This window comes from Chlorocebus sabaeus, chromosome X, assembly GCF_047675955.1.
Source record: "Chlorocebus sabaeus isolate Y175 chromosome X, mChlSab1.0.hap1, whole genome shotgun sequence".
NCBI lineage: Eukaryota > Metazoa > Chordata > Mammalia > Primates > Cercopithecidae > Chlorocebus > Chlorocebus sabaeus.
The window spans coordinates 104,262,751-104,288,435 of record NC_132933.1 but is presented as its reverse complement, the minus strand read 5'-3'; the positions used below and the strand labels follow the sequence as shown (position 1 = coordinate 104,288,435).

The window sequence follows — 25,685 nt, the reverse complement described above, 5'->3', positions numbered from 1 at the left end:
GAGATCTAGGGCATACTGGATGGTTCAAAAAGCATGATCCATAAGGGAAAAAAATACATTAGATTTCATCCAATTTAAAACTTTGGCTCTGCAAGAAGTCTTATTAAAAGGATAAAAAAATAGGGTATGACCTGGGAGACAATGTTTGCAAACCATATATCCAACAAAGGACTCACATCTAGAATATATAATGGATGTGTATAGTACTCTCAAACCTCAACCGTAGGCTAAGCATGGTGGCTCACGCTTATAATTCCAGCATTTTGAAAGGTCAGGGTGGACGGAGGACAGATCCCTTGAGGCCAGGAGTTTGAGACCAGCCTGGGCAACATGGCAAAAACCCATCTCTACTAAAAATACAAAAATTAGACAGGCATGATGATGCCTGCCTGTAATCCCAGCTACTCTGGAGGCTGAGGCACGAGAATCGCTTGAACCTGGGAAGCGGAGGTTGGAGTGAGCCAAGATCATGCCACTGCACTCCAACCTGGGTAACAGAATGAAACTCTGTCTCAAGAAAAATAATAATAATTATATAAAAAAACTCAACAGTTAAAAAACAAATTAGTCAACTGGAAAATCATGAAAAGATATGAACACACATTTCACTGAAGAGGAAATAAGCAAATAAGCGCATGAAAAGATGTTCAACACTAATTTGCTTCACTAGATACAAATTAAGACCACGATGAGGTATCACTATACACTTATTACAATAGCTAAAATAAGACATTGTGACAACACCAAATGGTGACAAGGATGCAGAGAAACTGGACATCTCATTAAGTGCTGCTGGGAAGGTAAAATCTTACAGTCACTCTGGAAAGCAGTTTGGTAGTTTCTGATAAAACTAAACATGCAATGACCACACAATTCAATAATTACACATCAGAGAAATCAAAGTTTATACCCATCCAGAAACTTGTACATAACTGTTCATAGCAGCTTTACCTGTAATAGCCAATAGCTGGAAATAATCAATATGTCCTACAATAAGTGAATGATCAAACTATGGTACCTCCATATCATAGAATACTACTCAATAATAAAAATGAACTATTGGCCAGGTGCAGTGGCTCACCCTGTTATCCCAGCACTTTGGGAAGTCAAGGCAGGTGAATCACGACATCAGGAGTTCAAGACCAGCCTTGCCAGTATGTTGAAACTGTGTCTCTAGTAATAATACAAAAATTTCCAAGGCGTAGTGGTGCACACCTGTAGTCACAGCTACTCAGGAGGCTGAGGCAAGAAAATTGCTTGAATCCAGGAGGCAAAGAGTTGCAGTGAGCTTAGACACTGCACTCCAGCCTGGGCAACTGAGTGAGACTCCGTCTCAACAACAACAACAATGAACTATTGACAAACAAATATCAGTATCTTGGAGGAATCTCCACCGAATTATGCTGAGTGAAATAAGCCCCTAAAACGTTATATACTGTAAGATTTCATTTGTACAGCATTGTAGAAAAGACAAAATTGTAGAAATTTGATTGTCAAGGATTAGGGATGGTGAATGGCAGGAGAGTGGATATTACTAAAAAATGAGTAACACAAGGGATAGCATTGTGGTGATGGAAATGGTCTGTACCTTTCCCCCCACAAAGAGGGATTCTTACTCTGTCACCTAGGCTGGAGTGCAGTGGCACAATCTCTGCTCACTACAACCTCTGCCTCTCGGGTTCAAGTGATTCTCCTGCTCAGCCTCCCATGTAGCTGCGATTACAGGGGCGTGCCACAACGACCACCTAATTTTTGTATTTTTAGTAGAGATGGGGTTTCTCCATGTTGGCCAGGCTGGTCTCAAACTCCTGACCTCAAGTGATCCGCCCACCCCGGTATCCCAAAGTGCTGGGATTACAGGCATGAACCACTGCACCCGGCCATGTTCTGTATCTTTTTTTTTTCCTGAAATATAAGCTTTATGTAAACTTTAAAGAAATATTAAAAATAAACATTTTTGACAAATTATAATCAAGCACTCAATTTAGGAATGTTAAACACTAATTCTTAACTGAAAATAATGACATCCATAGAATATATCTTGGTGTTGGCCAACATGAAATTTACTTAATATTAGTATTTTATATATGCTTAACCATTCATCCTGCCTAAAATTCAGTTATAACAATGATTTGACTTTATAAGGTGAAGTTTTTTATGTAATACCCTAGAGATAACTTTTTCAAATACAAAACATTTATACCAGCAAGGAAATTATGAAAACATATATAAAGTACACTGAAGGACGTGACTTAAAGGCTATCTGTATACATAGATGTGTTTCACCTTAGAAAGTACACATGCACATCAAAACACTTTTACTGAATATAGATGCCATTGCATTCTCTTACTTACATTACAAAGCAAACGGCAGGTTCATAAATGTTCTTCTATTATGTATCAACTGAAAAAAAAAACATATATTCTAAAACAAAAGTTTTGAAGACACATAGAAGTGGAATGTGCCCGCATTAAGAGCAGAGCTTTTACAAGATCACCTCTCTCCAGCCGACTCCCACGGACCACTGAAAACAGCTGCTACACTGAGAACGACAAGATGGTCTTGTTAATGATTTCACTGGACTCTCGAATCTCATCCTCCTTGAACACCAGTGGAGGAGAAACCTGATGATGTCACCATGGGTTGGCTTGGCCCAAAGTCCATTATCTCGAAGTCATAGACACACCTTCCAAGCATCACAATCTTTGGTTTCTTTAATAACAATAGCATTTAATAATTATTTTCCTCCTGCGCACAGTGGCTCATGCCTGTAATCCCAACGGTTTGGGAGGCCTAAACGGGTGGATTACCTGAGGTCAGGAGTTTGAGACCAGCCTGGCCAACATGACAAAACGCCGTCTCTATTAAAAATACAAAAATTAGCCAGGCATAGAGGCACGTGCCTGTAATCCCAGCTACTCAGGAGGCTGAGGCAGAAGAATCGCTAGAACCCAGAAGGCAGACGTTGCAGTGAGCCACGATCGCGCCATCACACTCCATCCTGGGCAACCAGAGTGAACCTCTGACTCAAATAAATAAATAAAATAATTATTTTCATCTTACGGCAGTTACATCAGAAAGTGACTTCATGGGTTCATTTCTCAAGATAATACCCATTTTTTTCTGCATTTTCAGCAAGGTTTTCTTCTTCTAAAACCTCAAGGGCTGGGATGGCCACTTGGCAGCCTAGTGGATTGCCACCATATGTGGACCTATGTTTGCCTGGCTTAATGGTCAGCACTATGTCATCGTCCCACAGCACCACCGACACGGAGTATCAGCCCCCAGAAAGGGCCTTTCCAAGGAGGACTATATCAGGTCTGACATTTTCATGATCAACAGCTAGTCATCTACCAGTTCTGGCCAATCCTATCTGTATTTCTTCAGCAATGAACAGAACCAAGCTGGGAGCATGAGATGGGACGAGGGTAAGTTAATATACCACAAAGCTTGCTGTTTTTATGGAGATTCAACTGGTCTTTCTTTCTTCCTTTCTTCTTTCTTTTCCTTCTTTCCTTTTTTTTTTTTTTTTTAACAGTCTTGCTCTGTCGCCCAAGCTGGAGTGCAGTGGTGTGATCTCAGGTCAATGCAATCTTTGCTTCCTGGGTTCAAATCGTTGAGTGAGCCCAGGAGGTCGAATCCAGCCTGGGAAACAGAACAAAAGGCAGGGTGGTGCATGCGTGCCAGGCTGAGGCAGGAGGATCACTTGAGCCCAGAAGGTCGAGACCAGTAACTAGCCTGGACAACATAGCAAAACGGTCTCTACTAGAAGCACTAAGAATATTGGCCAGGCATGGTGGCTCACAGCTGTAATCCCAGCACTTTGGGAGGCTGAGGCAGGCAGATCACAAGGGTCAGGATGTGTCCGGAATTGGTGGGTTCTTGATCTTGCTGACTTCAAGAATGAAGCCCTGGACCCTGGCAGTGAGTGTTACAGTTCTCAAAGATGGTGTGTCCGGAGTTTGTTCCTTCAGATGTTCATGTGTGTCCAGAGTTTCTTCCTTCTGGTAAGTTCGTGGTCTCACTGGCTTCAGGAGTGAAGCTGCAGACCTTCGCAAAGAGTGTTACAGCTCATAAAGGTGGCATGGACCCAAAGAGTGAGCAGCAGCAACAGTTATTGGGAAGAGCAAAAGAACAAGGATTTCACAGCATGGAAAGGGACCGCAGTGGGTTGCCATAAGTGGCTCGGCAGCCTGCTTTTATTCTCGTATCTGACACCATCCACATCCTGCTGATTGGTCCATTGTACAGAGAATTGATTGGTCCATTTTACAGAGAGCTGATTGGTCCATTTTGACAGGGTGCTGATTGGTGCCTTTACAAACCTTTAGCTAGACACAGAGTGCTGATGGGTGCATTTACAGTCCTTTAGCTAGACACAGAGTGCTGATTGGTGTGTTTACAATCCTTTAGCTAGACACAGAGTGCTAGACAGAAAAGTTCTCCAAGTCCCCACTAGATTAGCTAGACACAGAGCACCGATTGGTACATTTACAAACCTTGAGCTAGACACAGGGTGCTGATTGGTGCATTTACAAACCTTGAGCTATACACAGGGTGCTGATTGGTGCGTTTACAAACCTTCAGCGAGACATAAAAGTTCTCCAAGTCCCCACCTGACTCAGGAGCCCAGCTGGCTTCACCTAGTGGATCCCAGGCCAGGGCCGCCAGTGGAGCTGTCCACCAGTGCTGTGCCGGGCACCTGCACTCCTCAGCCCTTGGGCAGTCGATGGGACTGGGTGCCGTGGAGCAGGGGGCGGTGCCTGTCGGGGAGGTTCGGGCAGCGTGGGAGCCCACTGGGGGCGGAGCTCGGGCATGGAGGTTTGCAGGTCCCGAGCCCTACCCTGCCGGGAGGCGGCTAAAGCCTGGTGACAGTTCGAGCCGGCTCAGGTGGGCAGGCAGTGCTGGGGGACCCGGTGGACCCTCTGCAGCTGCTGGCCTGGGTCCTAAGCCCTTCACTGCCCAGGGGCGACCACTCAGAGTGCAGAGCCCACCCAGCCTGCGTCCACCCAGAACTCACACTGGCCCGTGAGCACCGCACGCAGCCCCCGTTCCCTGCCACGCCTCTCCCTCCACACCTCCCAACAGGCAGAGGGAGCCAGCTCCAGCCTCTGCCAGCCCAGACAGGGGCTCCCACAGTGCATCCAAGTGCTGAAGGGTTCCTCAAGCACAGCCAGAGCGGACACCGAGGCTGAGGAGGTACCGACAGCGAGCGAGGGCTGCTAGCACGTTGTCAACTCTCACGGAGATCGAGACCATCCTGACTAACACGGTGAAACCCCATCTCTACTAAAACAAATACAAAAAATTTAGCCGGGCGTGGTGGCTGGTGCCTGTAATCCCAGTTACTCGGGAGGCTGAGGCAGGAGAATGGCGTGAACCCGGGAGGCGGAGCTTGCAGTGAGCCGAGATGCGCCACTGCACTCCAGCCTGGGTGACAGAGCGAGACTCCGTCTCAAAAAAAAAAAAAAAAGAGAGAGAAAATTAGTGGGGTCAGGGTGGTGTGAGCCTGTAGTCCCGAGGCTGAGGCAGGAGGATTACTTGAGCCCAGGAGGTCAAGGCCAGCCTGACCAACATAGCGGAACTCCATTTCTACTAGCAAAAACAACAACAACAACAAAAATAGCATGGGCCGGGTGGCTCAGGCCTGTAGTTCCAAGGCTGAGGTGGGAGGATTGCTTGAGCCCAGGAGGTCGATACCAGCCTGACCAACATAGCAAAAGCCTGTCTCTCCAAAATAAAATAATAAAATAAAATAAAATAAAATAAAATAAAATAAAATAAAATAAAATAAAATAAATCAAATCATTAAAAAATTAAAAATTATCAGGGCAAAATGGCACACCTGTACTCCTGAGGCCACGGTGGAAGCATCACTTGAGCCCAGGAGATTGAGGCCAGCCTGAACAACATAGTGAAACCTGGTTTCTACTAAAAAAAAAAAAAAAAAAAATAGCGTGGGCAGAGTGGTGCAAGGCTGTAGTCCCGAGGCTGAGGCAGGAGGATCCCTTCAGCCCAGGAGTTTGACGCCATCCTGGTCAACATAGCGAAACACGTTTCTTAAAAAAAAAAAAAAAAAAAAAAAAAGCATGGGCAGGGTGGTGTATGCCTGTACTCCCAAGGCCGAGACGGAGGATCACTTGAGCTAGGAGGTCGAGACCAGCCTGGCCAACATAGCGAAAATGTCTCTACTGAAAAATCAAAAAATAAAAAATATTAGTGGGGGTGGGACGGTTCACACCTGTAGTCCTGAGAACGAGGCAGGAGGATTGGCCAAGGCAGATGTAACCAACACCACAATCACATCCCATAAGTAAATACATTTTCCTCTCTCCAGGGCTACAGCTAAAGGATGGTAATTGTGCGCACCACATTTAGATTCCCTTTCAAAAATGTAATCAGAGGTTGGAGGGCCTTGGACTGTTTTTTTTGTTGTTGTTGTTGTTGTTGCAACAGATATAGAAGCCACTTAAGAATGAACGCCGTGACTAAATACAGCAAAGTTCTGCAAATGTGCTAGTTTGGAAAACATTGTGTCTTTCAAGTAGAAAAATCACAGATGACTGTTTTTTTCTTCCCACAGTTCAGACTAAAATACAGATGTTTAACCCAAGATCCAGGGATGGTCCTCAGAGAGATCAAAATCTCCTGACGGTGCCTGACGACCACCCACTTTACCGTACAAAGTGTGGCTGGAGAAGGAAACAATATTCAGCAATATCACTGCCCACGGATGATGCACCAATCAGGGCAGTTAGTGAACTCCACCTGGCCAATCAGAAGTCAGAACAATAGGCAGAACAAGCGAGGCTGATGTGGCTTGAATCAGTCCAGGCTCCAGGGACAGAACCTTCTCAAAGTGGGGGTGGAGACTCTGATTTTCCCGCCTAAAGCATTCCCTGGGATTGCTCTGACTTTCTCTCCCTTTCCATTCTTCCACACTCAGAGTAAGCATGCGCTGATTTTCTCTTTCCACTCTTCCTACTCCTCCCCTCCTCTGTGGTGCATTTGTTATCTAGTTTTAATAAGGAGTGTATATGAGGCAGGCCACCATCTTAAATCCTTCCTGTCAGTTTCTAACTTTTTCAGGTTTGAGATTTTTCCTAGGAACTCTATAGTAACTTAAGAAATTTGGGCTGGGCACAGTGGCTCACGCTTGTAATCCCTGCACTTCTGGAGGCCACAGCTGGTGGATCACTTGAACCCACGAGGCGGAGGTTGCAGTGAGCCATCATCATGTCACTGCACACCAGCCTGGGCAACAGAGTGAGACTCTGTATTTAAAAAAAAAAAACAACAACAACAACGAAAAAACTCACTAAAATATTTCCTCCTGGGCTCAAGCGATCCTCTCACCTAGGCCTTGGGACTACAGGTGCACACCACCCAGCTTATGCTCTTTTTTTTTTTTTTTTTTTTTTTTTGGTTTTTTAGTACAGATGGTTTCGTTATGTTGGCCAGGCTGGTCTGAACCTCCTGGGCTCAAGCGATCCACCCACCTTGACCTCCCAAAGTGCTGGAATGGTACAGGCCTGTGCCACTACCCCCAGCTAATTTTTTGTATTTTTTGTAGACACGGGGGTTTTGCTGTGTGTCCCAGCCTGGTCTCGACCTCCTAGGCTCAAGTGATCTGCTTGACTAGGCCTCCAAAACTGCTGGGATTGCAGGAGTGAGCCACCGCGCCTGGCTGATTGCTGCATCTTGAAATGCCCCACATTCTCTCTAAGTGACGGCGGGCTCTTGTGGTCTCAGAAATTCAGGCTGTCTTCCTTCTGATAATTTACAGATCACCCAGTAATAGCCTCTAAACATGTTCATTGTAGTGATGCTCATTTCTCTTCAACAGAACAGAACCCCCCATCCCTCTGCCTGATCAGATCCATCACCAGAGAGACCATGTTATCTCTGGGACTCACTTCCCTTCCTTTATTTATTGAGTGGGGGTGTCAGAATGTCCCCCACTGAATTACATAGTCACATTCCTGCCTCCCCAACAAGGGTCTGTGTATCTTTCAGGGTAAGACTAGCCCCAGGGAAACTAGAAACAACATTAGCCAATCCCCTCCCAAAGACTCAAGGCTGCTTTGCCCATAGAAAACCTGTCATCCCCAGTCGATATTTCTCCCACAGACCCCTGGCTCCCTGTTTTCATCTGACTTCTCCCCAAGTCCTCAATCAGGGACAGATAAGCCCCGGATGGAGAAGTGCAGCACCTGATTCCAGGTGACTGACTGGCAGGGTTTCACCAAAGGTCCTGCAGCTGGAAACACTCAGACTGTTTCTCTTACAGGTCAGACTGCTCCCGGTACCATGAATGGAGACGACGCCTTTGCAAGGAGACCTAGGGTTGGGGCTCAAATACCAGAGAAGATACAAAAGGTAAAGTAATCTGGAGCGGGCAGAGTAGTAGCCCAGGGGACAGTGTGGGGTGACTAGGTTTCTGAGGAGGGGAGGACAAAGATACTGGGGACAAGGAGCAAGGTCTTGGTGTGATCTGGACCCTTGAGAGCCTCCCATCCTCACTCTGTCATCACCTAGCATCCCTGGAGACAAGTCTGTGACCATGCACTACATTTGGTGACTGTCAGTCCATTCTGGAAGGTGAGAAGAGAGCCAGCCAGCAGCATTAAAGCCCTACTGTGTGGCAGGGGAGAAGCTAGGGTAGGTCCCCGATGTTGTCTCAGTTAGCCATGGCATCAACCAGGACGGATTATCATCCCCACTTCCCAGATCCAGCACACAGGAAGCGGCTCCAGCTGAATGGCAGACATCCCTAGCTGAGTCACGCCAGAATTTCTTTTTTTTTTTTCTAGGCCTTCGATGATATTGCCAAATACTTCTCTAAGAAAGAGTGGGAAAGGATGAAAGTCTCAGAGAAAATCGTCTATGTGTATAAGAAGAGAAAGTATGAGGCCATGAGTAAACTAGGTAATAGAAAGTTCTAGGTACAGACAAGTTTGGGGACACATGAGCATCCCTTTTCCTGCCTAGGCTACTTCTTAGACTGCAGAAAGTACCCCACATTTTCTTCTACGCAGGGAAAAATCGCAAGGCAGCTTCTGGGTGTTCTGTTCTTCTGGGTGTTCCTGACAGAGCTGAGGGCAGGGACTGGCAACAGTGGAGCTCATACCTGGATCCTGCACGTTTCTCACGCATAGGCGTCTGTTCTGATGAGTCCAAGTGTTTCTGTGGCATCCCAGGCGCCCCCCCTTACCCTCCTTTACACACACACACCCTACTTTCTCTCGGCTTGTCTCTCTCTCTCCCTCTTTTATTTTATTTTTTTTCTTTTGAGTCTGAGTCTCACTCTGTCACCCAGCCTAGAGTGCAGTAGTGCAATCATAGCTCATTGCAGCCTCAAACGCCTGGCCTCAACCAATCCTCCAGCCTGAGCCTTCCAAAGTGCTGGTACTACAGACATAAGCCACCATGCCAGTCCTAAGCTTGTCTCTTAAGGAATAAACATTTTGCTTCTTTCTAGGTTTCAAGGTCACCCTCCCACCTTTCATGCGTAATAAACGGGCCACAGACTTCCAGGGGAATGATTCTGATAATGACCCTAACCATGGGAATCAGGGTGAGTAGATGGAAAGGGGCTGGAAAGGGTCTCCTGAAGCCCAACTGCTTTTCAGTTCAGCTACCTGGGAAAGATCCTCAGGCATTTGTTCCCTCATACACATCAGGGCTGAGTGAAAAAAAAAAAAATAGCATGCAAAAAGTTTTTTTTTTGTTTTTTTTTTTTTTTTTTTTTTTGAGACGGAGTCTCGCTGTCTCCCAGGCTGGAGTGCAGTGGCCGGATCTCAGCTCACTGCAAGCTCCGCCTCCCGGGTTTACGCCATTCTCCTGCCTCAGCCTCCCGAGTAGCTGGGACTACAGGCACCCGCCACCTCGCCCGGCTAATTTTTTGTATTTTTAGTAGAGACGGGGTTTCACCGTGTTCGCCAGGATGGTCTCGATCTCCTGACCTCGTGATCCGCCCGTCTCGGCCTCCCAAAGTGCTGGGATTACAGGCTTGAGCCACCGCGCCCGGCAACAAAAAGCAAAAAGTTAACTACAGAGGCCATTCATATAAAATTTTAAAACATGCAAAACAAGAATATATATTTTTATGGACAAGTAAATGGTAAATGTATACAAACATGAATGTGAATAAAAAGTCATCAAATTAAGGTGACTGGCTGTAAGTGGAGGAGGGAGGGCAGGGTTTGGTGAGTGCTGCACAGACAACTTCAGCCATGACTTGTTGATAGTGTGTTTTGTTTGTTTTTGTTTTTGAGATGGAGTTTCGCTCTTGTCACCCAGGCTGGAGTGCAATAAGGCAATCTCAGCTCACTGCAACTTTCATCTGCTGGGTTCAAGTGACTCTCCTGCCTCAGCCTCCTGAGTAGCTTGGATTACAGGCACCCGCCCCCACACCCAGCTAATTTTTGTATTTTTGGTAGAGACGGGGTTTCACCATGTTGGCCAGGCTGATCTCAAACTTCCTGACCTCAGGTGATTCACCTGCCTCAGCCTCCCAAAGTGGTGGGATTATAAGTGTGAGCTACCATGCCCAGCCTGTTTGTAGTATTTCTAATATTCTGAATAAATAAATAAGACATAACATAGCTGTGGGGTGATGTTGAGATCTGACTGGACTCAGTATTATTCCCCATACTTTTCTGTGTGTTTGAAATATTTCTTTTTTAAAGGACATGTTGCTCTTCCTAAGCACTGTTATTGAATCAAAAGACAGTTAAGTAAATGTTACAAGTGAAAAAAAAAAAGAAAGAAACTATTAAAACTGTGAATCTGCCAAAAACTTCCAGAGTTTGTTTTATTAACAGTATGTAGGTATTGGATAAGTTTCTTAGGAGTGAGAGTGATGAACACACTATGTAATAAAGATCGCTGTTTTTCTGTATTTTATCAAAACCAAATAGTCTTCTCATTCCCAAACAACCCCGATTCTCCCTGATGAGCTCAGAAGTGAGTTTGAAAGAGTGATCCCTCATCCAACACACAGAGAGCTTTCCCACTTGTCAGTGAGCAGAGATAACATAGGGTGAAAAAAGACAAGTTCTTGCCTAGAGATCTTTGTGCATTTCAGGAATATAGGAATATAAAAGGGACATATGTGTTTACTTGCTCTTCTGCTCTGAAAACACAGTTATAAGACAAGGTCAGAATGTCCAAACTGTCTCTAATAGACCCCAACTAAACAGGCCAGATTCTACCACCTCCCACAATCACTATAAGAGATCTGAAAATCCAGTGCTTGAGTATCTGCCAAGTTTTTGACATTAAAGGAGTGTCTTTATACTGAAAATATTTCAGAGACACTGGACTAAATCATCCATGGTTCATCACACATTTAACAGCTTAATTGACATACCATAAGATTCACCCATTTCAAGTGTACAGTGATTTTTAGTTGTTGCACATTTTGAGTGGATACGGTTCAGATCCCTAACCATTCCATTTAATTATTTGGGAAAAGGTAAAAGATATGTAATGAAATAAGATAAGACTGTGACGGGGTTTAAGCCCCATTTGATAAACCATGAGATGGAAAATTCTGAATTGATGCCACAGATAAATGCACCAAGCATTACTGAACATAATTCAGAAGCAAAACTCAAATAACTCCTCATCAATGAGTGGACGGAAAACCCTCTGCCGCAGAATGCCCTTATGCGACAGAAGTCTCTCTAGACTTTGGAAATCTTTACCAACAAAGAAAAATTCTGATGTATTCTCTTTCAGTTGAACGTCCTCAGATGACTTCCGGCAGGCTCAAGGGAGTCTTCCCAAAGGTGAGTATCTCTCAAATCTAAAGGACCAGAGAACCTTTGTCCCTCCATGGATGTGAACACTGGTAAGATTGGGAGAATATCAAAAATGCCCTCACTGCCTTCTTCTCCTGACGTCTATCACAACAACTGATGTAGCATCCATAGCTTGATAATACTAAGAGTTGTGATTCTTAATACTTCTTTTGTTTTCATAGTGATACCAGATACTATTTTAAGCAGTTCACATGGATTCATTTATTTAATCCTTAAGAAGACCTCTATGACGTTGTTTCTATTATTATCTCCAAATAATAATGAGTCACACACTTCAGTTTTCATCCATATAAAAGCCATGTGACTTGGCACAAATCTTCTAAGTTCTCTGAGCTCCAGATTCCTGGTCCATGCAATGGAAGTAAAGAATCATAGTTCATGTTATAGATCCTAGTTATCAGCAACATAATAATAAAATGAGGCTATCGGAGTACAGAGATGTTAAAGAATGTTTCTGAGGCACAGTGGCAGTGGTAGTCTAATCCAGAGCTCCAAGCCATTTAAAGCTCATTCACGTTTGCATTTGTTTATGAAGTTCAGATGTTGCTCACTAGGGCTTTACCCCATGGGGCCTGCTGGTGCTTCCGTTGAGACACCCACTCTCGAAACAGGAAGGACCAGCTCACCTCTGCTCTGTTACTGGGGCCACTCGAATGGCTTAGGAATTGCTTTGACTATTGGCCCCTCCCTACTGTGAGCTCCTTGAGGTCTTTGTCTGCCCCTGAGGCATCTGCGAAGCCTGGGTCCCAGCCCAGGGGATCCTCGTAGGCCCCTGAATGAATGACCCTACAAGTGCTGGTTCAACGTCTGGTTTAGAGGGTAAAGGGATCTGGGAGTTGGGTTGCCAGCGTGGAGTCCGAATTCAAAGAAGCATCATGAAAGGTATTAATTGTTATTATTATTACATTTAAACAGTGTTTACCAGCTCAGAGAGGACTTTCCCTTAGCCTGTTTTACATGTATTGTTCACTATTTCATAAGTGAGGAAGCTGAATAAAAAGTAGCTTAAGGGCTGGGTGCGGTGGCTCACGATTGTAATCCCAACACTTTGGGAGGACAAGGCGGGTGGATCACGAGGTGAAGAGATCAAGACCATCCTGCCCAACATGGTAAAACCTCATCTCTACTAAAAATACAAAACTTAGCGGGACGTAGTAGCGACTGCCTCTAGTCTCAGCTACTCTGGAGGCTGAGGCAGGATAATCGCTAGAATGTGGGATTCAGATGTTGCAGTGAGCCAAGATCGTGCCACTGCACTCCAGCCTGGTGACAGAGTGATACTCGGTGTCAAAAAGAAAAAAAAAAAAAAAAGTAGCTTAAGATTGTTGGTCAGTGACACATCCCAATGCAAGCAGAATTGGTATGGGTACCACCTCACTTAATTTCACATTCGATGTTGGTGCCTCTGTGGGGTGGTATGCCATATCTGGTACTGCTTTCTTTGTTGCCTAGATTAATTTCAGCAAACCATTTGTTTCCCTCTCCCTTTCCTGTATTCATCTCCCCACACCATCTTTCCCAGCAGTGTTTTGTCCCTCTCTATGTTTTTACATTTACTCTCTCAGTAGCTGTCTACAAGCTTATATGGGATCTCTTGTATTTTATAGAAGCTCTTCCTTTTGTAGCCCTTTTGAATTCTTAGAATGCTATTCCCCAAATCTTCTGTATACCAAACTCTCAATTACATGGTGATTTTTGCTGTTTGCAAGAATGTCAGTCTTAAAAGAGTGTGAAGATAAGCATTCTATCACTGGAAAGCCCATTCATTTAGGCCATTCCTTCCCCTTCTCAGGTTTCTCCTAATTTAGGCCTGTGTAACTCTCCCAGCGTTTTTGAGAACATTAATTAAGGTAATGCATGTGAAGATGCTTTGTAAGCTCTAAAGCACTATAGAAATGTCACTGATACTGTTTATCTGTGACCTTCACATTATAAAGATCATGCCCGAGAAGCCAGCAGAGGAAGGAAATGATTCAAAGGGAGTCCCAGAAGCATCTGGCCCTCAAAATGATGAGAAACAACTGTGCCCTCCGGGAATACCAAGTACCTCTGAGAAGATTAACAAGAGATCTGGTAAGAGGAAACAATTCAGGAACAACCCCTCTGGTTTCCCTGGCTATGTTCAGGTGTGTGGACTGGGTGTGTGGACTGGGTGTGTGGCATGGACCACAGACAAGCCTGGGTCCAGGCTGGGCTGAGGAGCTCACCCAGCTCCAGATGAGATGTTAGACTTGACTTCCAGAAACACAGAGTGGAGTTGGCATCTGTATAAAAAACCACATGACAAGGGAGAGGTTCCAAGATGGCCAAGTAGGAACAGCCCCAGTCTAAAGCTCCCAGTGTGAGCGATGCAATGCATTTCTGCATTTCCAGCTGAGGTACAAGGTTCATCTCATTGGGACTGGTTGGACCATGGATGCAGTCCATGAAGTGTGAGCCGAAGCAGGGTGGGGCATTGCCTCACCCAGGAAGCACAAGGGGTTGGGGAATTCCCTTTCCTAGCCAAGGGAGGCTGTGACAGATGGTACCTGGAAAATCTGGACACTCCCACCCTAATACTGTGCTTTTCCAACAGTCTTAGCAAACAGCACACCAAGAGATTATATCCTGCGCCTGGCTCAGAGGATCCCACACCGAAGGAGCCTCACTCACTGCTAGCACAGCAGTCTGAGATTGAACTGCAAGGCAGCAGTGAGGCTGGGGGAGGGGTGTCTGCCATTGCTGAGGCTTGAGTAGGTAAACAAAGTGTCCAGGAATCTCAAACTGGGTAGAGCCCACCCCAGCTCAAGGAGGCCTGCCTGCCTCCATAGACTCCACCTCTGGGGGCAGGACATAGCTGAACAAAAGGCAGCAGAAACTTCTGCAGACTTAAAAGTCTCTGTCTGACAGCTTTGAAGAGAGTAGTGGTTCTCCTAGCACAGAGTTTGAGATGGGAGAATGGTAAGACTGCCTCCTCAAGTGGGACCCTGATCCCCAAGTAGCCCAACTGGGAGACACCTCCCAGTAAGGGCTGACTGACACCTCATACAGGTGGGTGCCTCTCTGAGACGAAGCTTCCAGAGGAAGGATCGGGCAGCAACATTTGCTGTTCTGCAATATTTGCTGTTCTGCAGCCTCCGCTGGTGATACCCAGGCAAACAGGGTCTGGAGTGGACCTCCAGCAAACTCCAACAGACCTGCAACTGAGGGTCCTGACTGTTAGAAGGAAAAATAAACAGAAAGGACAACCACACCAAAACCCCATCTGTATGTCACCATCAGCAAAGACCAAAGGTAGATAAAACCACAAAGATCGGGAGAAACCAGATCAGAAAAGCTGAAAATTCTAAAAATCAGAGTGCCTCTTCTCCTCCAAAGGAATGCAGTTTCTCGCCAGCAACAGAATAAAGCTGGATGGAGAATGACTTTGACAAGTTGAGAGAAGAAGGCTTCAGACGATCAGTAATAACAGACTTCTCCAAGCTAAAGGAGGATGTTCGAACCCCTTGCCAAGAAACTAAAAATCTTGAAAAAAGATTAGACGAATGGCTAACTAGAATAAACAGCATAGAGAAGACTTTAAATGACCTGATGGAGCTGAAAACCATGGCACGAGAACTACATGATGCATGCACAAGCTTCAGTAGCCAATTCGATCAAGTGGAAGAAAGGGTATCAGTGATTGAAGATCAAATGAATGAAATGAAGCAAGAAGAGAAGTTTAGAGAAAAAAAGAGTAAAAAGAAACAAAGCCTCCAAGAAATATGGGACTATGTGAAAAGACCAAATCTACGTGTGATTGGTCTACCTGAAAGTGACGGGGAGAATGGAACCAAGCTGGAAAACACTCTGCAGGATATTATCCAGGAGAATTTCCCCAACCTAGCAAGGCAGGCCAACATTAAAACTCAGGAAATACAGAGAATGCCACAAAGATACTCCTTGAGAAGAGCAACTCCAAGACACATAATTGTCAGATTCACCAAAGTTGAAATGAAGGAAAAAATGTTAAGGGCAGCCAAAGAGAAAGGTCGGGTTACCCACAAAGGGAAGCCCATCAGACTAACAGCAGATCTCTTGGCAGAAACTCTACAAGCCAGAAGAGATTGAGGGCCAATATTCAACATTCTTAAAGAAAAGAATTTTCAACCCAGAATTTCATATCCAGCCAAACTAAGCTTCATAAGTGAAGGAGAAATAAAATCCTTTACAGACAAACAAATGCTGAGAAATTTTGTCACCACCAGTCTTGCCTTACAAGAGCTCCTGAAGAAAGCACTAAACATGGAAAGCCGCTGCAAAAACATCCCAAATTGCAAAGACCATCAATGCTAGAAAGAAACTACATCAACCAAAGAGCAAAATAACCTGCTAACATCATAATGACAGGATCAAATTCACACATAACAATATTAACCATAAAGGTAAATGGGCTAAATGCTCCAATTAAAAGACACAGACCAGCAAATTGGATTAAGAGTCAAGACCCATCAGTGTGATGTATTCAGGAGACCCATCTCATGTGCAGAGACACACATAGGCTCAAAATAAAGGGATGGAGGAAGATCTACGAAGCAAATGGAAAACAAAAAAAAGCAGGGGTTGCAATACTAGTCTTTGATAAAACAGACTTTAAACCAACAAAGATCAAAAGAGACAATGAAGGCCATTACATAATGGTACAAGGGTCAATTCAACAGGAAGAGCTAACTATCCTAAATATATATGCACCCAATATAGGACCACCCAGATTCATAAAGCAAGTCCTTAGAGACCTACAAAGAGACTTAGAATCCCACACAATAATAATGGGAGACTTCAACACCCCACTGTCAACATTAGACAGATCAACGAGACAGAAAGTTAACAAGGATATCCAGGAATTGAACTCAACTCTGCACCAAGGGGACCTAATAGACATCTACAGAACTCTCCACCACAAATCAGCAGAATATACATTCTTCTCAGCACCACATGAAACTTATTCCAAAATTGACCACATAGTTGGAAGTAAAGCACTCCTCAGCAAATGTAAAAGAACAGAAATTATAACAAACTGTCTCTCAGACCACCCTGCAATCAAACTAGAACTCAGGATTAAGAAATGCACTCAAAATCGCTCAACTACGTGGAAACTGAACAACCTGCTCCTGAATGACTACTGGGTACATAACGAAATGAAGGCAGAAATAAAGATGTTCTTTGAAACCAATGAGAACAAAGACACAATATACCAGAATCTCTGAGACACATTTAAACCAGTATGTAGAGGGAAATTAATAGTACTAAATGCCCACAAGAGAAAGCAGGAAGGATCTAAAATCGACACCCTAACATCACAATTAAAAGAAATAGAGAAGCAAGAGCAAACACATTCAAAAGCTACCAGAAGGCAAGAAATAACTAAGATCAGAACAGAACTGAAGGAGATGGAGACACAAAAAACCCTTCAAAAAATCAATGAATCCAGGAGCTGGTTTTTTGAAAAGATCAACAAAATTGATAGACTGCTAGCAGGACTAATAAAGAAGAAAAGAGAGAAGAATCAAATAGATGCAATAAAAAATGATAAAGGGGATATCACCACGAATCCCACAGAAATACAAACTACCATCAGAGAATACTATAAACACCTCTATGCAAATCAACTAGAAAATCTAGAAGAAATGGATAAATTCCTGGACACATACACCCTCCCAAGACTAAACCAGGAAGAAGTTGAATCCCTGAATAGACCAATAACAGGCTCTGAAATTGAGGCAATAATTAATAGCCTACCAACCAAAAAAAGTCCAGGACCAGACGGATTCACAGCCGAATTCTACCAGTGGTACAAAGAGGAACTGGTACCATTCCTTCTGAAATTATTCCAAACAATAGAAAAAGAGGGAATCCTCCCTAACTGATTTTATCAGGCCAGCATCATCCTGATACCAAAACCTGGCAGAGACACAACAAAAAAAAGAGAATTTTAGAGCAATAGCCCTGTTGAACATCGATGCAAAAATCCTCAATAAAATACTGGCAAACTGAATCCAGCAGCACATCAAAAAGCTTATCCACTACGATCAAGTTGGCTTCATCCCTGGGATGCAAGGCTGGTTCAACATACACAAATCAATAAATGTAATCCATCATATAAACAGAGCCAAAGACAAAAACCACGTGATTATCTCAATAGATGCAGAAAAGGCTTTCAAAAAAATTCAGCCTTTCATGCTAAAAACTCTCAATAAACTAGGTATTGATGAGATGTATCTCAAAATAATAAGAGCTATTTATGACAAACCCACAGCCAATATCATACTGAATGGGCAAAAACTGGAAGCATTCCCTTTGAAAACTGTCACAAGACACGGATGCCCTCTCTAACCACTCCTATTCAACATAGTGTTGGAAGTTCTGGCCAGGGCAATCAGGCAAGAGAAAGAAATAAAGGGCATTCAATTAGGAAAAGAGGAAGTCAAATTGTCCCTGTTTGCAGATGACATGATTGTATATTTAGAAAATCCCATCGTCTCAGCCCAAAATCTCCTTAAGCTGGTAAGCAACTTTAGCAAAGTCTCAGGATACAAAATCAATGTGCAAATATCACAACCATTCCTATACACAAATAACAGACAGAGAGCCAAATCATGAATGAACTCCCATTCACAATTGCTACTAAGAGAATAAAATACCTAGGAATCCAACTAACAAGGGATGTGAAGGACCTCTTCAAGGAGAACTACAAACTACTGCTCAATGAAATAAAAGAGGACACAAACAAATGGAAGAACATTCCATGCCCATGGATAGGAAGAATCAGTATCATGAAAATGGCCATACTGCCCAAGGTAATTTGTAGATTCAATGCCATCCCCATCAAGCTACCAATGACTTTCTTCACAGAATTGGAAATAAATACTTTAAAGTTCACATGGAACCAAAAAAGAGCCCACATTGCCAAGACAATCCCAAGCAAAAAGAACAAAGCTGGAGGCATCACGCTACCTGACTTCAAACTATACTTCAAGGCTACAGTAACCAAAACAGTATGGTACTCATACCAAAACAGAGATATAGACCAATGGGACAGAACAGAGCCCTCAGAAATAATACCACACATCTAAAACCATCTGATCTTTGACAAACCTGGCAAAAACAAGAAAAGGGGAAAGGATTCCCTATTTAATAAATGGTTCTGGGAAAACTGGCTAGCCATATGTAGAAAGCTGAAACTGGATCCCTTCCTTACACCTTATACAAAAATTAATTCAAGATGGATTAAAGACTTAAATGTTAGACCTAAAACCATAAAAATCCTAGAAGAAAACCTAGGCAATACCATTCAGGACATAGACATGGGGAAGGATTTCATGACTAAAACAACAAAAGCAATGGCAACAAAAGCCAAAATAGATAAATGTGATCTAATTAAACTAAAGAGCTTCTGCACAGCAAAAGAAACTGCCATCAGAGTGAACAGGCAACCTACAGAATGGGAGAAAAATTTTGCAATCTACCCATCTGACAAAGGGCTAATATCCAGAATCTACAAAGAACGTAAACAAATTTACAAGAGAAAATCAACCCCATCAAAAAGTGGGTAAAGGATATGAACAGACACTTCTCAAAAGAAGACATTTATGCAGCCAACAGACACATGAAAAAATGTTAATCATCACTGGCCATCAGAGAAATGCAAATCAAAACCACAATGAGATACCATCTCATACCAGTTAGAATGGCAATCATTAAAAAGTCAGGAAACAACAGGTGCTGGAGAGGATGTGGAGAAATAGGAACACTTTTACACTGTTGGTGGGACTGTAAACTAGTTCAACCATTGTGGAAGACAGTGTGGCGATTCCTCAAGGATCTAGAACTAGAAATACCATTTGACCCAGCCATCCCATCACTGAGTATATACCCAAAGGATTATAAATCATGCTACTATAAAGACCATGCACACGTATGTTTATTGCAGCACTATTCACAATAGCAAAGACTTGGAACCAACCCAAATGTCCATCAGTGACAGACTGGATTAAGAAAATGTGGCACATATACACCATGGAATACTATGCAGCCATAAAAAGGATGAGTTCTTGTCCCTTGTAGGGACATGGATGAAGCTGGAAACCATCATTCTGAGCAAACTATCACAAGGACAGAAAACCAAACACCACCTATTCTCACTCATAGGTGGGAATTGAACAATGAGAACACTTGGACACAGGAAGGGGAACATCACACACCGGGGCCTGTCATGAGGTGGGGGGAGGGGGGAGGGATAGCATTAGGAGATACACCTAATGTAAAAGACGAGTTAATGGGTGCAGCACACCAACATGGCACATGTGTATATATGTAACAAACTTGCACGTTGTGCACATGTACCCTAGAATTTAAAATGTAATTTAAAAAAAAAAAAAAAAAAAAAAAAAAAAAAAAAAACCGAGACTTGGAGCAACTCTTCCAAATTTCTCAGCTCCAGCTCCAGATTCCTAGTCCATAAGATGGAAATAAAGAATCATAGTTCATAAATTGTTAGGAGGCATTAAATTTAATCTAGAAGGCCTGATGACATAAAAGGTGCTCAAGCAATTCTATCTGTGATAACCTGGGATCATATCTTACTCAGCTCAATGCCTGATACCCAATATAGGTGTACTTCAGAGATATTGCAGGTTCGGTTCCAGACTACTGCAATAAAGTGAGTCACACACATTGTTTTTTTGGTTTCGCAGTGCATAAAAACATTACATTTACACTATACTGCAGTCTACTAAGTGTGCAATAGCATTATGTCTAAAAATGTACATACTTTAATTTAAAATAATTCATTGATAAAAAATGCTAACAATCTTCTGAGCCTTCAGTGAGTCACACTCTTTTTGCTGGTGGAGGGTGTTAATGGCTGCTGGCTGATCAAAGTGGTGGTTGCTGAAGGGTGGAGTGGCTGTGGCAGTTTCTTAAAATAACACAATGAAATTTGCCACATCAATTAGCTCTCCCTTTCTTGAAGGATTTCTCTGTAGTATGTGATGCTATTGGATAGCATTTTACCCACAGTAGAACTTCTTTCAAAGTTGGAGTCAATCCACTCTAGCTATGAAAGTCCTAGATGGCATCTCCTTCCAGTAGAAGGCTAGTTTATCTACATTGAAAATCTGTTGTTTAGTGAAGCCACCTTCATCAGTGATCTTAGCTAGATCTTCTGGGTAAGTTGCTGCAGCTTCTCCATCAGGGTTTGCTGCTTCACCTTGCACTTTTATGTTATGGAGACAGCTTCTTTTCTTAAACCTCATGAACCAACCTCTGCTAGCTTCACACGTTTCTCCTGCAGCTTCTTCACTTCTCTTAGCTTTCATGGACTTGAAGAGAGTTCTGGTCTCTGGTCTTGCTCTGAATTAGACTTTGGTTTAAGGGAATGTTGTAACTGGTTTCATGTTCTATCCTGACCACTCAAACTTTCTCTATTTCAACAGTAAGGCTGTTTTGCTTTCTTATTCTTCTGTTCACTGGAGTATTAGTATTATTATTTCCTTCAAGAACTTTTCCTTTGCAGTATATACTACTATTTCCTTCAAGAACATTTCCTTTGCATTATATACTATTATTTCCTTCAAGAACTTTTCCTTTGCATTCACAGTTGGCTGTTTGGTATAAGAGGCAGAGATTTCAGCCTGTCTTGGCTTTCAGCATGCCTTCCTCACTCAGCTTAGCCATTTCTAGCTTCTGATTTAAAGTGAGAGACATGCGACTCTTCCTTTCATTGGAACATTTGGCAGCCATTGTAGGGTCGTTAATAATCCTCATTTCAGTGTTGCTGTGTCTCAGGAAATAGGGAGGCCCAAGAAAAGGAGGAGAGATGGGGAACAGTTCATTGGTGGAGCAGTCAGAACACACGCAACATTGGTCGATTAAGTTTGTCATCGTCTATGGGTGCAGTTCCTGGTACCCCCAAAACAATTACTCACAAGAGGATGATTATAGTCAATAATAACTTAATTGTACATTTAAAAAATCTAAAAGAGTGTAAACGGATTGTTTGCAACACAAGGATAAATGTTTGAGGGCATGGAGGCCCTATTTTCCATGATGTGATTATTACGCATGGCATGCCTGTATCAAAGCATCTCATGCACCCCATAAGTATATACACCTACTGTGTACCCACAAAAATAAAAAACAAAACTATTTTAAAAGACTAAAAAAACAACAAAAACAATTGCAGTAATAACATCAAAGTTCACTGATGACAGATCACCATAACAGACATAATAATAATGAAAAAGTATAAAATTGGTGAGAATTTCAAAAAAAATTGCAGTATCTGCGAAGCACTATAAAAATGAGGTGCCATAAAACAAGGTACGCCTGTGTGCCCTTAAAAAATACGTGCTGAATGAAAGGAGGTATCCATGAACGTTCCTGTGAGTAAAGAGGTTGGGAATCTAAACCTGACAACGAACGGAGCCAGAAGTTAAAACTTTAATGGGCATTTGACCTGTATTGGTGTGAGTCTAAGGCCTCAGCCTCTGTAATGCAGAGAATGTGAAAAACTAGATAAAGAAGGCCCATGGGCACTTGGGAGCGGGGAGGCATCTCCTTCTTTTGAGAAAACAGAGCCTAACACTGTCTAACCTACCCAACCCTCATCTTCCAACTCTTCTCCATCATAGGACCCAAGAGGGGGAAACATGCCTGGACCCACAGACTGCGTGAGAGAAAGCAGCCGGTGATTTATGAAGAGATCAGCGACCCTGAGGAAGACGACGAGTAACTCCGTAAGTGAACCTTTGGTTCATCCCCCACATCCCTGCAGATGTGCTATTGTGTTACGGTACCGGTATCCCATCTTACCACTTGTTCCCGAAATCATTCCCTTCTCATAATTTTCTAGGGTACAGCATTGAGGCTGAATGAATAAATTTCCCATGCTCTTTCGTTGTTTTTTTGTTTGTTTGTTTGTTTGTTTGTTTGTTTGTTTGTTTTTTGAAACGGAGTCTGGCTTTGTCGCTCAGGTGTGATCTCTGCTCATTGCAAGCTCCACCTCCCGGGTTCACGCTATTCTGCCTCAGCCTCCCCAATAGTAGGACTACAGGCGCCTGCCACCACGTCCGGCTAAATTTTTTTGTATTTTTAGTAGAGACGGGGTTTCCCCATATTAGCCAAGATGGTCTCTGTCTCCTGACCTCATGATCTGCCCACCTCGGCTTCCCAAAGTCCTGGGATTACAGGCATAATCCACCGCATCCGGCCGATTTCGCATTCTCTCTTTACTCCCTGGCCTGTACATCCAGAGATGCTCCCTACCCAGGATGCTGTGGGTTCCCAAACCCCAGGTCAGCCCTGATACGCGGGCCACACCTTCCTCTAGCCTAGGAATTGATAACCCAGGCGAGGAAGTCACTGTGGCATGAGCAGATGGTTCACTTCGAGGAACCGTGGAAGGCGTGTGCAGGTCCTGAGGTAGGGCAGAATTGGAGTGTGCAGGGTCTGCACGTCAGGAGGACTTGAGATTGAGTTATCAGGCGGTGGGAACTCACTGCCACTTACTTTCTTTCTCTCTTCTTGCCTCAGCGTCGGTGATATGACACATGCCCACAATGAGAAGCAGAACGTGGTGACCTTTCACGAACATGGGCATGGCTGCGGACCCCTCGTCATCAGGTGTATAGCAAGTGAAAGCAAGTGTTCACAACAGTGAAAAGTTGAGCGTCATTTTTCTTAGTGTGCCAACAGTTCAATGTTAGCATTTCCGTTGTATTTTCTTGCAGTATGCCATTCTGTTAGATACTAGTGTTTTCATTTATGAGTAAGACATACTTAATGCATATTTCGGTTCGGGTATCCATACACCTACCTCAGAAAACAAGTATTGTCAGGTATTCTCTCCATAGAACAGCACTACCCTCCTTTCTCCCCAGATGTGACTACTGAGGTCAGGTCTGAGTGTTTAATTTCCGATTTTTTCCTCTGCATTTACACACACACCACACTCGCACACACACACACACTAAGTACCAGTAGAAGCATCTCCCATCTGCTTTTCTCCAGTGCCATGCGCCCTGGTCAAGCCCCCCTTACTGTTTCCTGTTCAGCATGCATTCCCCTTATCCGATTCCCATGTATCAGTCGCTGACAGTTAATAAACATTTGCAAACGTTCCCCAGTTGTTTGCTCCTCTCACTGTTGTACACACAGCTCTGTGCACGTGTGTGAATATTTCTTTAGGACAGATTCTTAGAAGTGGAATTGCTGCATCAAAGGAGTCATTTATTCAACAAAACCCTAATGAGTGCGTACTCCTGCTGAGCGCTGTTCTAGGTGCTGGAGAGACATCAGGGAACAAGGCAGGCAGATGTTGCTGACCACCATTCTAGGGGAGGATGTTTCTGGTTGCTGGGTGTTTGCTTTTTTCTTCTAGAGACGGGGTCTTGCTCTATCCAGGCTGGAGTGCAGTGGCATGATCATAGCTCAGTGCAGCCTTGAACTGCTGGGCTCAAGCGATCCTCCCTCCTTAGCCTCCAAAGTAGCTGTGACTACAGGCACCCACCACCACACCCCACTAACTTTTTTAGGTTTTGTCAAGAGAGTCTCGCTATGTTACCCAGGCTGGTCTCGAACTCCTAGGCTCAAGAGATCCTCCTGCCTTGGCCTCCTAAACAGCTGGGATTACAGGCATGAACCACTGTGCCTGGCCTCCAGTTTTTATTTTGATAGAGACTATACACTTCATTCCTGGAGCAGGATTCTGCAGCAGGTGGTTGGGCATCTTGGCCTTTGCTCTCTGCATGATTTTGGGGTTCAAGGGCTGGGACAGTCTATTTAGAAGTATGTGGAAGGAGACATAGATGAAATCATCATCTGGGGAACGTAGAGGAATGAGGAAGATGTGTGCACGGTAGACCCTGTGATGGACAGGGAATAGAAGAGTCCACCTAGTCTCCATGCAGGGGAGCAACGGTGGGAAAGTCCCCTGGACAGAAGCATGAGACTGCCCATCAAGGGTCTCACCAACCAAGGGCCTGGGTGCTGGGGTGGAGACGATGATTTGGGAATGCGTCAGTTCTTTCTCACAGGTACCACTGCACGGTGCAGAGGGGAAACAGTTGTGGAGAAGGGAAGGGCAGAGGGGAGTCTATTTTTAAATCATTGTGTGCGAATGGAGACCATTAAGACTCACACCTATAATCCCAGCACTTTGGGAGGCCGAGACAGGCAGATCACTTGAGGTCAGGAGCTCGAGACCAATCTGGCCAACATGGAGAAACCATGTCTCAACTAAAAATATAAAAATTAGCCGGGTGTGGTGGCTCACGACTGAAATTCCAGCTACTCAGGAGGCTGAGGCAGGAGAATCGCTTGAACCTGGGAGGCAGAGGTTGCAGTGAGGCGAGATTACCCCACTGCACTCCAGCTTGGGCAACACAAGTGAGACTCCATCTCAAAAATATATATATGTATCTAAGACACTTTTTGAAAAAGAAGAATAAGGTGGGAGGAATGTCTCTACCGTATTTCAATATTTCTTATATAGCTACAGGAATCAAGACTGTGTAGTGTTGGGAGAATAGACACATAGATCACTGGAACAAAATAGAGAACCTAGAAATAGCTCCACACTGATTTTTTACAAAGAGACAAAAAGAAGGAAGGATTGTCTGCTTAACAAATGGTGCTAGAGAAGTTGCAGAGCCATAGGCCAATTTTAAAAATGACCTCATCTTCATACCTTTATACAAAAAAAAAACTCAAGTGGATCATAGATTTAAATCTAAAATATAAAACTAAAACTAAAACTTTTACAAGAAAACATAGGAGAAACGTCTGAGATCTAGGGCATAGTAAACAGCTCGAAAAGCATAATCCATAAGGAAAAAAAT

General features: G+C 43.7%; 1 protein-coding gene and 1 pseudogene across 4 annotated transcripts; one reads left to right on the top strand and one right to left on the bottom strand.

Moving 5' to 3' along the window:
- Positions 1-2,538: 2,538 nt before the first annotated feature.
- On the bottom strand, positions 2,539-5,260 carry LOC119622024 (ornithine aminotransferase, mitochondrial-like; annotated as a pseudogene).
- Positions 5,261-8,290: 3,030 nt separating this feature from the next.
- Positions 8,291-23,971, top strand: LOC103231920 (protein SSX3). 4 transcript variants are annotated; one of them, XM_073013743.1, is made up of 8 exons: positions 8,312-8,380; positions 8,540-8,662; positions 8,815-8,929; positions 9,483-9,578; positions 11,747-11,796; positions 13,767-13,902; positions 22,479-22,583; positions 23,380-23,704. In XM_073013743.1, exons 1-7 carry the CDS (start codon positions 8,312-8,314, stop codon positions 22,577-22,579), a joined length of 690 nt encoding a protein of 229 aa, XP_072869844.1. In that variant the 3' UTR covers positions 22,580-22,583; positions 23,380-23,704. The 4 variants fall into 4 exon arrangements, with proteins under 4 accessions (XP_007989764.1, XP_072869844.1, XP_037848804.2 ...); XM_007991573.3 differs by lacking the exon at positions 8,540-8,662 and having other exon boundaries at positions 8,291-8,380; positions 23,380-23,971; XM_037992876.2 differs by lacking the exons at positions 8,540-8,662; positions 23,380-23,704 and adding an exon at positions 21,634-21,788 and having other exon boundaries at positions 22,479-23,069.
- The last annotated feature ends 1,714 nt before the right edge of the window (positions 23,972-25,685 follow it).